At 43.0% G+C, this 15,399-nt stretch overlaps 1 protein-coding gene across 2 annotated transcripts in view; it reads right to left on the reverse strand.

The window, feature by feature from the left end:
• Slc35d1 (solute carrier family 35 member D1) overlaps positions 1-9,187 on the reverse strand; it is a 51,336-nt gene extending 42,149 nt beyond the window's left edge. The window contains exons 1-7 of one of the 2 annotated variants that reach the window (XM_052176874.1): positions 8,650-9,187; positions 8,066-8,099; positions 7,874-7,960; positions 7,153-7,220; positions 5,113-5,184; positions 4,268-4,336; positions 185-287 (exon numbers count right to left, since the gene is read on the reverse strand). In XM_052176874.1, coding sequence (XP_052032834.1) covers positions 185-287; positions 4,268-4,336; positions 5,113-5,184; positions 7,153-7,220; positions 7,874-7,960; positions 8,066-8,099; positions 8,650-8,852 — 636 coding nt within the window. In that variant the 5' untranslated portion in view covers positions 8,853-9,187. The remainder of the gene's footprint in view (positions 1-184; positions 288-4,267; positions 4,337-5,112; positions 5,185-7,152; positions 7,221-7,873; positions 7,961-8,065; positions 8,100-8,649) is intronic. The other variant, XM_052176873.1, reaches the window with a different exon arrangement.
• Between the last annotated feature and the right edge of the window lie 6,212 nt (positions 9,188-15,399).

Consider the following 15,399-nt stretch of genomic DNA (forward strand, 5'->3'; position numbering starts at 1 on the left):
TTGAAGATGGTGAGTGCTGATGGTCCACTATGGCATGGACCATAGTGCCTTACAATCATAAATGTATTAGCATGAACACATATACACACTATGTCCTTTCAACTCTCCAAAGTATGTTTCTTTATTCCATGCTTTCCCCACCATCCATGAGCATCCAATGAAGAAGCCGTAGAGTGCTACTTACTTTTGAATCTAACTTCTGTTTCACGTATGCACCATTTGCTGCTGTCAGGACATCATTGATCAAAATAAAAACATATCCTTCCAGATCAAAGGCCAAGTCAGAGCTGCCGAACATAAGAAACACTTTAAGATCACCTTTAAAAAAACGCAGTTAATTTCAAACAGATCTGGGTCAAAGAACTTGCAAGAACATATCCTCATCCAGGCAGCCTCCAGCCGGCCACCTGTCACCACAAAGAGTCAATCATGCCGCCAGACATCATAGCAATATCTGTCACAACAGCACTTAAGAGGCCGAGGCAGGACAGCAGGCTACAGCAGGGTCATCTACAGACAGAGCTCCAGAACAGCCTGGACTACATAGCTGGAACCCTACCTAAAACCAACCTCACACACACACAATAATTATTATTTTGGTCTATTGTATACTGCCTTAAAGTCAAAATCAGATAATAAGCAACCAAATTTACCATTACTATCTGTGATAGCAGAAGGCATTGGTCTCGGGCATAAGGAAGCCAGAGGATGAAACTGTGAACAAGTTCTTTTTTTTTTTCAAAGATTCACAAAAAATATTGGAATAACTTGTCACTGGGTGGAATTTCTGAAGCATGATGACAGTTCTGATATCAAACCACAAGAGTGCATAAGCAAGTACTAAGAGGTTAAGTAGGTAGAGAGACCACAACAAGGCTCCTACCATTTACTAGCTCGATTATCACAAGCACTCAGTAACTAAGAAACGCAAATTAAATTTGACAGGGTATACCTACCGTGTACTCCAACACCCCCGAGGTCTCTGGCTTTGGAAAGACACTACATATTCGTGGACACGCTAGTAAAGGGAGCCCTTTGGGTCACTGCTACTTCAGGCCAAAGGGAGACAGGGGAGGCCCTGCTGTTTAGTACAATTTTGGTTCTCACTGGCATGGAGGAACTATTTTAAAATACACCAGGTTTAGTACGGAAGAAAGGTAGGTGGCTAATATTGAATACTTCTTAAAAGAGGCAAGGTAACATAGAGGGAAAGGCACTCAGCTCTGCAGCCAAATTCCAGGAACCAATGTTGTTGTCTTTTTTTTCCCTAAGAATGAAACTTCAGTGTCAGCAAGATGACATGGATGACAGGCACTTGCCACTAAGCCTGATGATCTTCCTATTCCCAGGACCCACTGGGGAAAAGAGAGCTGACTGCCACAAGCTGACCTCTGACCTCCGCACCTGTATGCTGGGGCACACACGCGCACACACAAAATAACTACATGTAATAAAAATATTTTTAGAAAGAGAATGGAATCTCACTTGGAGATATAATATAAAATAGAGTTTGATTTCTTTTTTTCCCCCTCATCTAGATTTTTTAAAATTAGATATATTCTTTATTTACATTTCAAATGTTATTCCCTTTTCTGAACCCTCCCCCCAAAATCACCTAACTCATCAACCCTCCCCCTGCTCACCAATCCACCCACTCCTGCTTCCCTGTCCTGGCATTCCCCTATACCGGGGCATCTAGCTTCTCAGGACCAAGGGCCTCTCCTCCCACTGATGTCCAACAAGGCCATCCTCTGCTGCATATGCAGCTGGAGCCATGGGTCCCACCATGGGTACTCTTTCGTTGGTGATTTAGTCCCTGGGAGCTTTGGGAGTACTGAGTGGTTCAAATTGTTGTTCCTCCTATGGTGCTGCAAACCCCTTCAGCTCCTTGGGTCCTTTCTCTAGCTCTCCCATTGGGGACCCTGTGCTCAGTTCAATGGTTGGCTGAGAGTGCCCCCACTCTGTATTTGTCATATACTGGCAGAGCCTCCCAGGTGACAGCTATAACAGGCTCCTGTCAGCAAGCACCTGTTGGCATCCACAATAGTGTCTGGGTTCTGTAACTGTATATGGGATGGATCCCTAGGAAGGGTAGTCTCGGAATGGTCTTTCCCTCAGTCTCTGTTATACACTTTGTCTCTGTATCTCCTCCTGTGGGTATTTTGTTCCCCCTTCTAAGAAGGACCAGAGTAGTCATACTTTGTCCTTCTTTCTTCTTCAGCTTCATTTGGTCTGTGAGTTGTATCTTGGGTATTCCAAGCTTCTTGGCTAATATCCACTTATCAGTGAGTGCATACCATGTGTGCTCTTTTGTGATTGGGTTACCTAACTCAGGATATTTTCTAGTTCCATCCATTTGCTTAAGAATTTCATGAATTCATTGTTTTTAATAGCTGAGTAGTATTCCATTGTGTAAATGTACCACATTTTCTGTATCCATTCCTCTGTTAAGGGACATTGGGTTCTTTCCAGCTTCTGGTTATTATAAATAAGGCTGCTATGAACATAGTGGTACATGTATCCTTATTACATGCTCGAGAATCCTCTGGGTATATGCCCAGGAGAGGTATAGCAGGATCTTCTGGTAGCATTTTGCCCAATTTTCTGAGGAACTGCCAAAAATGATTTCCAGAGTGGTTTTACCAGCTTGCAATCCCACCAGCGGTGGAGGAGACTCCACATCCTTCTGAAAAGTGGAAAGACTTCCTCTTTCTCCACATCCTTGCCAGCACCTCCTGTCTCCTGAGTTTTTAATCTTAGCCATTCTTATTGGTGTGAAATGAAATCTCAGGGTTGCTTTGATTTGCATTTCCCTGATGGCTAAGGATGTTGAACATTTCTTTAGGTGCTTCTCAGCCATTTGATATTTCTCAGTTGAAAATTCTTTGTTTAGCTCTGTACCCCATTTATTAATAGGGTTATTTGATTCTCCAGAGTCTAACTTCTTGAGTTCTTTGTATATATTGGATATTAGCCCTCTGTTGGATATAGGGTTGGTAAAGATCCTTTCCTAATTTGTTGGTTGCCATTTTGTCTTATTGACCGTATCCTTTGCCTTACAGAAACTTTGTAATTTTATGAGGTAATTCTTGATCTTAGAGCATAAATTATTGGTGTTCTGTTCAGGCAATTTTCCCCTGTGCTCATGTGCTCCAGGCTCTACCCCACTTTCTTTTCTATTAGTTTCAGTCTATCTGGTTTTATGTGGAGGTCCTTGATCCACTTGGACTTAAGCTTTGTACAGGGAGATAAAAATGGATCGATTTTCATTCTTCTGCATGCTAACCACCAGTCGAACCAGCACCATTTGTTGAAAAGGCTATCTTTTTTCCACTGGATGGTTTTAGCTCCTTTGTCAAAGATCAAGTGACCATAAGTGTGGTACACCTTCACTACATACACTGACACCATAGGCATATGATGATAAGTATAATTAATTAATGAACCAAAGAAGTACAGTGGACTCCCAAAGGAAACAAGTGTGCACCATTAGTAAATGTCTACACACCCAAGCTGGGTACCATGTCTAGAAGGTTTCTAGACATCCCTTCAACTTTCAGTCTTTGGGTATATATTTTCCCCATGCCTTCCTGCCTTCCTTTCTTCCTATCTACAAATGTATACAATATTCAGTAATCAAGTTGGGGTAACTCGTTTGTTTTTTGTTTTTTTTTTTTTGGTTTTTTTTTTTGTTTGTTTGTTTTCATCTTAAAAGTGTATCATGGCTTTGTGTCTTCCTCCAAATGGGAAATACTTCAGCAATCTAATAAAGTAACCAGGTCATGACATTTGTGATGTCCTAAGGAAGGACAAGCTAGGCGATGCTTCTACTTCTTTTTCCACAAGGGAAAAAGATTCACTGCCCTCTCCTCATCTCACAAAAGGATAGTATACAAAGTGAAAGAATTAAGATGTTATAAATTCAAACAGACTCAGTTTCTAGCCTTGCTGCTTATTAGCTGTAACTTTTAGGAGTTATAAAGATTGAGTTTCTTCAACCATAAAACAGAAAAATTATGTCTCTTAGAACAGAAAAGAATACATAAACATGCCAGTGCTGAATATACTGTGTGGTATGTAGTCAGAGAGCAGAAGACAGTATCAGATCCTAAATTACATACAATGACTTTAGGAATCTACTAAACTACATTTCACTACCTTTAATACACCCTAAAAGATTTAATGTTTGATGCCTTTTGTATAGTTTTCAAAGATACTCAAAGTATATTATTAATAACTATTGATAATTAAAACATGAGCATCTTACCTGGCAGCTACAAAGGCTCCAATGATCATTGCAAATACAGTCATCTTAATACCCCAAGAAAAAGTCTTCCTACAAAAGAATTTTAAATATACACACATGTGACTTTATCCATGTAGATTCATTTTACATCAGTGATTTAAAAAGGGAAATGCTTTCTTTAAAAAAGACAAACACAATTTCAAATATTTCCAAAGAACTAGATATTTAAAAGATGAAAAAAAAAACTCCTTTTGTTATAGAAATAACTATATCCATTTCTCTCTTATTCTTACCATTTGTTTATTATTACTGAGTTGGAATTTCTATGTCAACATTAATAAGTATAAAAACGCCACCCATGTTTGCAGTAAAACCAGCCAAGACACGAATACCATTTAAAACTTACACCTAGGATTCTGAATTGGCTCTCTGCTTAGCAGCAGCAATAGACACCAGAGCTCTAGCACATCCCATGTTCAGCAAATTTCTCACTGTGGTCTGTAACCTTCCTCATTACATTATTATGACAGCAATGCCTGCTTAACTTATCAGCCTGTTTAAACTTCCCAAAACTTAAAGTAGAAATGAGACAGAAAATTTAATCTCATAAATGCTGGCTATCTTTTCAATGTGTTTAAAAGTATGTCAAGAATAAATATATGGGGCTGGAGAGATGGCTCAAGAGTTAGATACCTAGCACCCCCATGATGCTTCTCACCACTGCCTATAAAACCTCAGCTATGGGAAATCAACACTTTCTTCTGGCCTCAGACAATCACACATGGGGCATAACACACCGACACAAACACATGCACATAAGGTTATCAATCTTATAAACAGGGACAATATATTAAAATAAAACTCACTTGAGTAGAGCGCCTTCGGCAAACATTGTAAACAGAATGGAGAACCTTCTCAGAACTGTAAACATGGGCAGGCTGCAAAAGAAAAACAAGGGAACTGAAGCTTGGAAGTGTTTAACTGTAAATCAAGACTGCGAATCATAGATTCAAACGATGCTCATCTCCTTCTGACTGTATGCAAGTTCTGTACTCATTAACCTTATTACCCTGAAGAAATATTTTTTTTTTGTTTAAAAGCCTCTAAAACATTAACTACAAAATGGTAAGACTATGTGTCTATTATCACAGGCTAATAACACATACTTACAAGTTTCACTGTGATAATTATGCAAATAGCTTGCCCACAGCCACATTAGTCTTTGATAGGGAAGGCCTCTTTCTTCTTCACTGAACTGACTTCCCTTCTTAACCTCTACACCATTAAGAAAATGTCGATGAAAATCTTATCCATGAGACACTCTTATGGATGTTCCTCTAAATCTTAGAGCAGTTTGCTTGCACTAATCAAGCATCCAGCCCCTTATAATGTAAGAGCTTTTGAATATACTTCGCTCTAGAATGCTTTCTATTTATCTGGCAATCAAAGACAGTGTGAATGCATGGATGGATGGGATTTTTAAAAAGTAAATTTTTTATAAGCAGCACTCTGCAGTAGGCCTGCATTTCCTCCCTAGTACATAATGTGATGGAAAAGATTCCCTCCCTGTGACAAATCCGACTTCCTAAGAACTACCCCCAGAGTTAGTCTGGTCATTCTATCAGAGTTCTAGGTTTAAAAAATAACAGAGGCAACAAAAACTTCTTTGTCTGTGGTTTGTTTTTGTTTTTAAGATTTTATTCTTGGGCTGGAGAGATGGCTAAGTTGTTAAGAGCATTGACTGCTCTTCCAGAGGTCCTGAGTTCAATTCCCAGCAACGACATGGTGGCTCACAACCATCTGTTAAGGGATCTGAAGGCCTCTTTTGGTGTGTCTGGGAACAACTACAGTGTACCCATATAAATAAAATAAATCTTTAAAAAAAAAAAAAGAAAGAAAGATTTTGTTCCTAATTGTACACACATATGCTGACAGGCCAGAGGAGAGCGCTGGCTCTCCAGTAAGCTGCCTGGATTGAATGCTGGGAACTGAACCTGCGGCCTCGGGAAGAGCTGCCAGTGTTCTTAAGCCTCCTCCTCACCGTTTACAATTGTGCAATATGTCAGGGCTCCACTCAGCTCACGTAGGCGTCACCCAAACTGTCCCCCCATGTATTCACCACACATACACTACCACCAGAAGCCAAGAACTAGGAGATGAGAGAGTGAAGTGTAATATTGCCACAGAGTGGAGCTACTGCTTCTTTTAAAGTGAATGGCTTTCCAGTTACAAAGCCGCAGTTGATGAAGGAGTCATGATCGTCAAGATTCCATCTGGCTTCAACCAGTCCGTGTTAAAGAAGCCTGTGGAAAATCTAACGTCCATCATCCATCATCCGATTTGCTGTTTGGAATGCACTTAAAATATATAGTGTTTATGAACTATATTAATCCCAAACCAGACACAAGGGCAGCATTCTGGAGACACAGGCAAATGGAGTGCCACCAATCCAAGGCCAGTCTGGGGTGCATGATGTGTCCCAGGTCATCTATGAGGGGGTAGGGGGGGGGGCTATGAACTTGGCATAAATCTTTCTTTGTGGCAGGTCTGCAAAAATAATGAGCATTTACTGCGCCACTGATAATATTTGAACACGTCTACCAGAAAGTGAGAAGTGAGATGGGAAACAAAATTCATTCCCTAACTTTAAATAAACAACTTGTAACTAAAACTTTGGGTTCAGTCTTCATTTGATAATGGAAACTTGCTGGTGTTTTTGTGTCCTTCCCCCTCCCTACACACACACACACACACACACACACACACACACACACACCCTCCCCCACACACCCTCCCCCACCCACCCCTGCCACACTCAATCTTAATGCATTAACACAACATCATTTGCATTTTAACTTTAAAATCACATTATTTTAACCCAGCTAGAAAAATAAAGTTATCCATACTTCAGTTTCTTCGTGCTGAACAGTCCCGTGATTTGGTTCCCAAAATATAGTAGAGGTAGTGGAAACGTCTGGAAAAGTGAAAGGGGTAACGGATCTCAATAGTGAAGACGTTGACAGCAAAGTCCTTTCAAACAGAAACAGCCCTGTTTACATAGTCAAATTCTTTCCACTTGAAACATAAGATTAGCTTCCATAAACAAAGTACTGACCCCCACAAAACAGCCAAACAACATCAACTATCCTTGGAAGAAGAGGGGATGGCAGGAAGAAAGGAGACAGAAATATGAACAGAATCAACCATGTGAGGCAGAAACACCACTTGCTTGAAAATACGGTACTATATGAGTCTGAGACACAGAAACATTTCGGCTTCACATGGAGTCTCACAGAATCATAGAAAAGAATATGAAAGCACCCCTGACACCACCTCCAAAAAATACAAAGGGAATAGTAAAAGCAGAAGATTATGGCTAAAGTGGGTAGATTTGTTCCCAGAAACTCCTTAATTAAAACAGAAGGATTTTCTGTCTTCATTTGCAAGAGATGTTGTCTCTTGAGTTCCCTGTGGCCTGTTTTCTTTAGCTTCGCTATATGCACTTGTAGACTAGGGTTGGAGCTAGACTTCAATTTTAAATAAACAAGATGTTGATTTATTTTCGCCCTCAAGCCACAGAATGGCTCCTTTTTATAAAATAAAGTATCCCTTCTTTCTCACTTTTACCTTTCGAGGTACATTTCTGTCAAAGTCAGGAAACTTGACTACTCTGAGTGCCTTTCCCACCCAGAGAACCGCTACCGTGGCCACCATCTGCAAACAGAGAACACACACAGATGCACTGTTCTGCATAGAAAGACACACACAGAACTTTCTGACAACACAGACCACCACGGGATGCCCAAGATTCCAACTAACCTGGCCAAGTCCAACACATAGCGAGGATGGAAATCTACAAAAGGGGTAAAGAAAAGGGGTTAAAAATGGCCACAAAGTCCTCAAAGCACAGTGAATTCAACTTCCACACTGACAGCCTTAAAATGCATTGATTCAATCCACAGCGATGACTACCCCTCCAATTAAAAAAAATTTTTTTAATCGTATATTTTTGTAGCCTAGGGCGACCACTTGTCTGGTCTTGTCCTGTTTTTGCAATTCCCCTCAGCTTCCTGCAACGGATTTTTCCAGAAAGTTAAGCCGCGGAGATCTCGTCAACGGTTTTAAATCTTATAAATGAATCTTGAGAGAAACACACACATACAAACTTCTGCCCCGGTGTCCCAGTGACAGCGGCGATGGCGCGTGGGCGTGCGGCCGCGCCGGTCCCGGGGCTGTCAGCCGCGCGGGTCGCTTAGTCCCAGGACACCGGCCTCGTTGTGCCTGTCCCCTTACCCCCAGCCCTGGCCGGTGCGGCGGGGAGCGTGGCCGAGGGCATCCCCGGCTGGGCTCGAACCCCTGTCCCCGCCCGCCGAGCCTCAGCCGCCGCCCGCCAGCCCGGCCACCTGTAGTTGGTGAGCACGCTCTTGTTGACCACGACGATGAGGAAGGAGCTCACGCCGTAGAAACCGGCGGCAAGCAGCTTCAGGAACACCGTTAGCGTTTCGGCCGGCGCCATCCCCAGCTCCTCCTCATCTCTGTGTGTGGAGGATTTCGCGGGGGCTTCTCCTTTAACCGGAGCATGCTGACGTCTGTGGACTTCCGCCATGGCGGCGGCGGCTGCGGCTGCGGCTACGGCTGCGGCGCGGGCCTGCGAGCGAGCGAGCGAGCAAGCAAGCAAGGCGGCGGGAGTCTGGGCCTGACGGTGCGGAGCGCGGTGCAGCGCGGGCCTGGCGGTGCGGGACGCGGAGGAGCGTGGGCCTGGCGGTGCCGGGCGCGGTGCAGCGCGGGCCTGGCGATGCGGGAGCGGGCCTGGCGGTGCGGGGCGCGGGCCCTAAGTGCCGGGGCTCCCCGGTGCGGGCCTAGCGTGGCGGCGGAGGCTCGGGAGGGACCCGGCGGCTTGCGGCAGGGCTTCGCGGGTTGTGCTGGCCACAGCTCCCCGCACTGCCGCCGCCCGTCCCCGCCCAGGGGTTGGGACACTGGGGTTCACACCCTCGGGGACTTTGCCCTGGCATGGTGCCGCGCGGGGTCACGGAAGGGCCGGGGCTGGCTCGGCGGAGCTGGGGGCTGGGGCTGGAGAGGAGCCGGGGAACCGGCGTGGGCTCCGGGAGCAGCCGGGACACTAGCCCGGGACCACTGAGCCCGGCTGGTGAGCACAGTGTTGCGCCTGCGCACGAAAGCGCGCTGGGTCCCCCCTGCGGGGAGCGTGGGGGTTCTGCGGGAGCCCGGGTGCAGGCCTAGAGGTCCCTCCTTGCTCTCTAAGGAGTGGCTGGCAGGAAAGTGATGCCCTGTTGCATCCTCAGTTATTCCAAATGCTCTTTTCGGTCCCACTTGCAGAGGGGTCAAAATACACACCAAGTATAGAATATGATTCAACAGTAAACAAAAGATTTCATTTGGCAAAGTGAGACTTCTCACACTTCAGAAATTCTTTTTGTTGTTATTTGCTTGCTTGTTTTAGCTTATATATCCATTAAAGGCAAGGGTAAGTGGATGGGTGGAAAGGGAAGTGTTGCAATAAGCCACTCGTGGACTAGTAAAAAGTACAAGGTGTTTGGAGCCTAAAAGATTTGTTCCGGTTCTAGGACTCTGAAACATTCCCAGTGCTCTTAGGTCTCTGCACCTTCATCTTGCTGCCTCTGTTCTGTAAAACCAGTTCTGTTTTCTTCACACAGTGCCGTCACACAAGCAAAGAATACCTGCCTAAGCAAGGACATTACATTCCTAGTTTTAGAAAGTTTTGAATTATTTCCCCAAATTTTCCATCTTCTTAAGTTTCTTTTTTCTTTTCCTTTCTTTCTTTTCTTTTCTCTCCTTCTTTCTTTTCTTTTCTTTCTTTCTTTTTTTCTTTTTGTATTTTTAAACTGTGGTAAAAATAACAGTTTATTGTTTTAATCCTTGGATGTGCAACTCTCACCAGGCACCCTCCCCGGAACCGTCACCAAGTCAGGTGGAAACTCTTTGGAACTAAGCAATCATTTCCTGTTCTCTACTCTCCAACTCAAAATCAAGTAACTTGTGTTCTGCTTTCAATCTCTGTGAATTTGACTATTCTGTGTATCACATAGATGAGCAGTCACGTAGTGTTTACCCATTCGTGACTGGCTTATGCCAATTACATAATGAGTTCAAGGTGCATCCACACTGTAAGGTGGATCGGAACTGGACATCCTGGCAGCCAGCATGCCCTTCTTTACCGGTGGCAACCTCTTCTGCCCACACCTCCAGATGCCCGGCAACCAACAACAAAGTTAAGATTTCTCTTTCTTCACTTCTGTTTTATAATAAAGACCCTCTCTTGTCTCTTGAAGTATTACCTTTCCTTCTGTATTGGGCAAAATGATGCCTGTTTTCTGGGCAGCCTGTCTCCAGAGGTCCCCTTCATGCCTTACAAAAAGTGACCTCTCCCTCTGTGTCCTTCCCGTCCCATGCACTGTGTTTAGAGAACGTCTAACTCTGTCCATCACATATTGCGCGTGACTTTGGCCATTTATAGAAAACAAGCATTCCGGACGGTTCTGGAGAATAAGAAATGCAAAATCAAAAAGCACTGCCACTTCGGGTGTATCTGTTAAGGGCTGAGCTCTCTGATTCTAAGATGGAGCCTTGATCACTGGTCCTGGGGAGGTGAAGACCGCTGTCCATGGACAGCATGGGCCTCGTGGACAGCAGAAGAGACAGAAGGACAAAGAAGAGCAAGTGCTAACCACGTAGCATGAACTCCATGCTAAAGGCCTGACTTCCTGATTCAGTCATGTTGACAGTTGTTCCCATGTGTCGAAGTTACCCAAAATGGAAATAATGTAAAATTATGGAGCTATGAAATGATGTTTTTCTCTGCCTAACCATATTTACACAAATTAACAGATATTTAGTAAGGTCCATCACAGGCCAAGGTCTAAGGTGGGTTCTCTCACTCCTGATAATGGCTGGGCTACAATGTGCCATCTGTAAAAGGCCCTGGAGTCTGGTGATCAAAGATTCTTACTTGGTGCTTACAGAGGTACAGTGTGGCCATACTCAGGTAGGCTGTCTCTCCTAAAGCATATGTAATTAGAATTAGGGTGGTTCTTACTATTTTTAAGTACTCATACCTATTTCTTAACCTCAGTAATATCAATTACAGAACTATGATGGGAAATTTTTACCTTATTTGATACGAATAATCTCAATGCTGAAATATGTGGAGGAGTTATAGGATTGTAAAGGCACACTGAATACTTTCACTGAGATATGAATCTGCTCTCTTTTGAAAGATGAGTTTATAGATCAGTAAATTTTACACCTTTCTGGGTAGAATTACTACCAGAAAAATCTTTGTAATTATTGTTACTTAAGATTTATTATTATTCATGTGTGCTTGTGTATGTGAACACTTTGTATGTTGGCACCCACAGAACTGGAGTTAAGTAGTTTTGAGCCACATGTGTGTCGTGGAAACCAAACTCCAGTCCTCTGCAAAAGCAACAAGCATTCTTAACAGATGGGCCGTCTCCCCAGCCCCAGATCTCTGTAGTTAAAACACATTTTCAAAATGAAAACATTGCTGTCCGTCATCCTGTTTTTCCACCAAAGAAAACAGATTACATATTTTTAAAGTGTAACTCGCTTGTTTCCCCTACTCTTCTTCCATTCCTGGCTCTTCTATCTTCAGGCCTATGTGTCTGTGAGTGTGCTTGACTGCAGGTATGTCTGTGTACCATGTGCATGCCTGGTCCCTTGGAGTCCAGAGAAGGGCAATGGATCTCCTGGACCTGGTACAGATGGTTGTGAGCCACCGTGTGGGCTCTGGAAATCAAACTCAGGTCCTCTAAAAGGGCAACAAGTGCCTGAGGCACCTCTCCCGTCCATTTTGAGGCCTCTGTCCATGCTCAGTTCTGTTTACCAGTTTCTTGTTTTGCTGTGAGCCTACATTGATGACCTGCTGAAACAGCCTACCTTAGAGTCAGGAAACAAACTTCAGAGAGGTTTGCCATCTGAACAAGTTTAAAATTCAGAGCACCAAAGAACACGAGAAGAGTGTGTCACTGCTTTGCAGTGCTTTACACTTGTCTATGTGGGCTAGAAGGAGCAAGCTGAGTGGGTCCTGATGGGGAACCTGGAAAGGCAACTGCAATTCACACTCTGATCTCCCCCTAGCACTGCAGAAAATAGGCGTGGTAAACAACATAGCTCCAGGAAAGCATAGGCTGGTGTCAGACTCTGGTTTTCCTGATCTGATGGGGCTTTAGATGTTTGGTCCAGGTCTGTCCAGCACACACTGAGCTCATATGCTGGGCAGTATAGGTAATAAAGCAGAGCAGGCTTTAGAGTTCCCAGATACCAATTACAACCACAAAACACATACGGCTCCTGTCTGAAATCTCTCTATTTGTATTCTGATTCAATGCCACATAAAAGTGTAGTGTTTGGACCAAATGTCTCTGATGTTAGCACAGTGCTGCATCAGCACTTACCCTTGTATACCGCTTATCTGAGAGACCCCCTCTTTTATTCTTGCTAGCTCATTGTATAGCTGGATATGTAGAGCCCTACCTGTTTTTCTGAGCAGACAAAATCCACAATAAAGGTTTTCTTCAGAGTAACATAGGCAGTAAATAGGATTTACAGTAAATATTGTTCCCTCGGGCTTTAAGGATACCCAAGTTTAATTCTCCCCTTTGTTACTGAAATAAAATACCCTTCTGTTCCTACCACACCTGCATCCAGTCTGGGCACCTGACTCCAAGAGAAAAATGAGCTGTCTCTGGTCTTTAAATATCTGAAAGGCCTCCAGGCAGAAGTGAGACGTTAAAAATGGGACAAAGCCAAACAAAATGTTCCCAAGGCTTAGAAACAAGAGGGGTGATTACGACATGTCCTTTCCATGGAGTAAACTGATTTATCAAATGAAGACTTGACACACTAAGCCAGCAGGGATGTGTACTTGGGGTATTTAGAAGAATTCAACTTATAGAAAACCAGTGTTAGTACAAATGAAATTCAGTCATGGAGATACTGGATGTCCTGTGTAGACAGTACAACCTTAGAGTCGCACCTTCCTGCCTGACGAGTGTTCGTCAGCTTCACATGTCTTAGCACATGCAGTTCAGTGCTCTTCTGTCTATGTAGTTAGTATAAGTCGGTCTTCATATTTTCTTTCAAATAAATTCCAGCATCTTATTCTTTGTTTATTCAATGGTGGATTTAATAAAACTGAAGTTTTATGTCAAAATCATTTTGTTGTTTCTTTTCTTGAAAATAGATTTTTTATACAATATGTTTTGATTATGGTTCTGCTTCCCCTACTCTCCCAGTTCCTCCCACATCCCCTCCCATCCCAATCCACACCCTTCTGTCTCTTAGAAAACAAGAAAGGCACCTAAAGAATAATAACAAAATAAGACAAAACAGGATAGAGAGATGGCTCAGTGGTTAAGAGCACTGACTGCCCTTCCAGAGGTCCTGAGTTCAATTCTCAGCATCTACATGCTGGCTCGCAACCATTTGTAATAAGATCTGATGCCCCCTTCTGGTGTTTCTAAAGACAGCAACAGTGTACTCATTTGCATAGAATAAATAAATAAATCTTTTTAAAAAAAGATAAAACCAAACGAATCAGAATATGACAAAACAAACAGTAGAAAAAGATCCAAAGAGAAAGTACAAGAAACACATAGCTGCAGAGACACACACATTCACTCACACAGGCATCTCATTAAAACCCAAAACCAGAAGCCTTAATATATACACAAAGAACCTATAAGGAAAATAATAATAAATAAATAATTTTCAAAAGCCCAGATTCAATATAATGAGACAACAAACCTCCAAAGATGCCACTGAGGTTTTTGTTTTGTTTTTGCTTTTTTGTTTTTTCTTGTCAGCATCTGCTGTTGGGCCTTAAGAGTGGTTTGTTTCCTTAGTGTGAATCTGTTGGAGAAAACCAAGTTTTCATTTGTAAGTGGTTATCCCTATGAGTTAGGGATGGGGGGTGTATCCACTTCTTATTTCAGCTCTTGGACCCCATCTAATGCAGAGCCTTGCAGGCTTGTGCAAGCTTCCTCAGTCTCTGGGAGGTCATATGTGCAACAGTATTCAGAAGGCCGTGTTTCCTTAGTGTTCTCCGCTGGGGCCTTATCCTGGCACCTGGTCCGTGGAGTTGGCAGAGATCAGGGCTGAAGCTGCTTTACCTTTGGCAGCTTCTAACGCTGCTATTTTGTGGCCCACAGCCACTTGCTTCTGGCAATTAACTCCTGCTGACAACAGCTGGAGATTAAGAGAGAGAGAGAGACTGAGAGATTGAGATTCAGTTATCTGAGCTCATTTCTCTCTGGCTCAAGGCCCCTGGTGCCCAGGTGAGAGGCTCAGAGCTAGTTAACTTCCTGAGCCAGAGAGAAAAGAAAAGAAAGGGAGAGAATCAAAACTCACACAAGCACACACACACATAGACCATGTAAATATACACACTTAGCCTGGCCTATCCACCTGTCTCATCATTCCACAGGTGTTCATGCATGCTTACATACATACACAGATATGTATGTGCATTCATATAGACACACAGTCATACTTTTGGTGGATGGGGTTGAACCCCAAATGCCACACTTTATTCCTCTCCTTAGCCTCTTTCATACTTTCTTACACAAAAGTTATTTATAAAATTACCTCATAGGTGAAATGTTACACAAAAAGGGAGCTATGGAAGGATGTTGATAGTAAGGTCAAAGCAGCGTTTTACTCTATAAGCTGAAAGCAACAGTTCCATATGCCTTGCGGTTATTATACTGCACACCTGTGACCTGACCTAAAATGAATGCTTTTCTTAATCATAAATTTGTCCCAAGTCTCTTCTTAGTATAATTTATGGAATGCTCATTGCGGTCATTATGGAGCTGTATTCTATGAGGAGGGAGCACATTCTATTCTTGATTATAACTATTACATCTTCTTGGCAAAATAACTAAAACCATCTCTTTCAACTTTCTTCTTAAAATTATTTAAATCAAATCAGAAATGCTGTAAAGTAATTAGTTCATCTAAACAGCATTAATTCATAAATGTTGACCTTCATGCTGATCTGCCGGAAGTTTGCTCAATAGGGTTGGCTGATGCCCAAGAATCATTAAGCTATGTAATAATAGCAGGAAGGTATCAGCAGCAAGAAGCATTCCTGG

Source organism: Apodemus sylvaticus, chromosome 3 (genome assembly GCF_947179515.1).
Source record: "Apodemus sylvaticus chromosome 3, mApoSyl1.1, whole genome shotgun sequence".
Classification (NCBI taxonomy): domain Eukaryota; kingdom Metazoa; phylum Chordata; class Mammalia; order Rodentia; family Muridae; genus Apodemus; species Apodemus sylvaticus.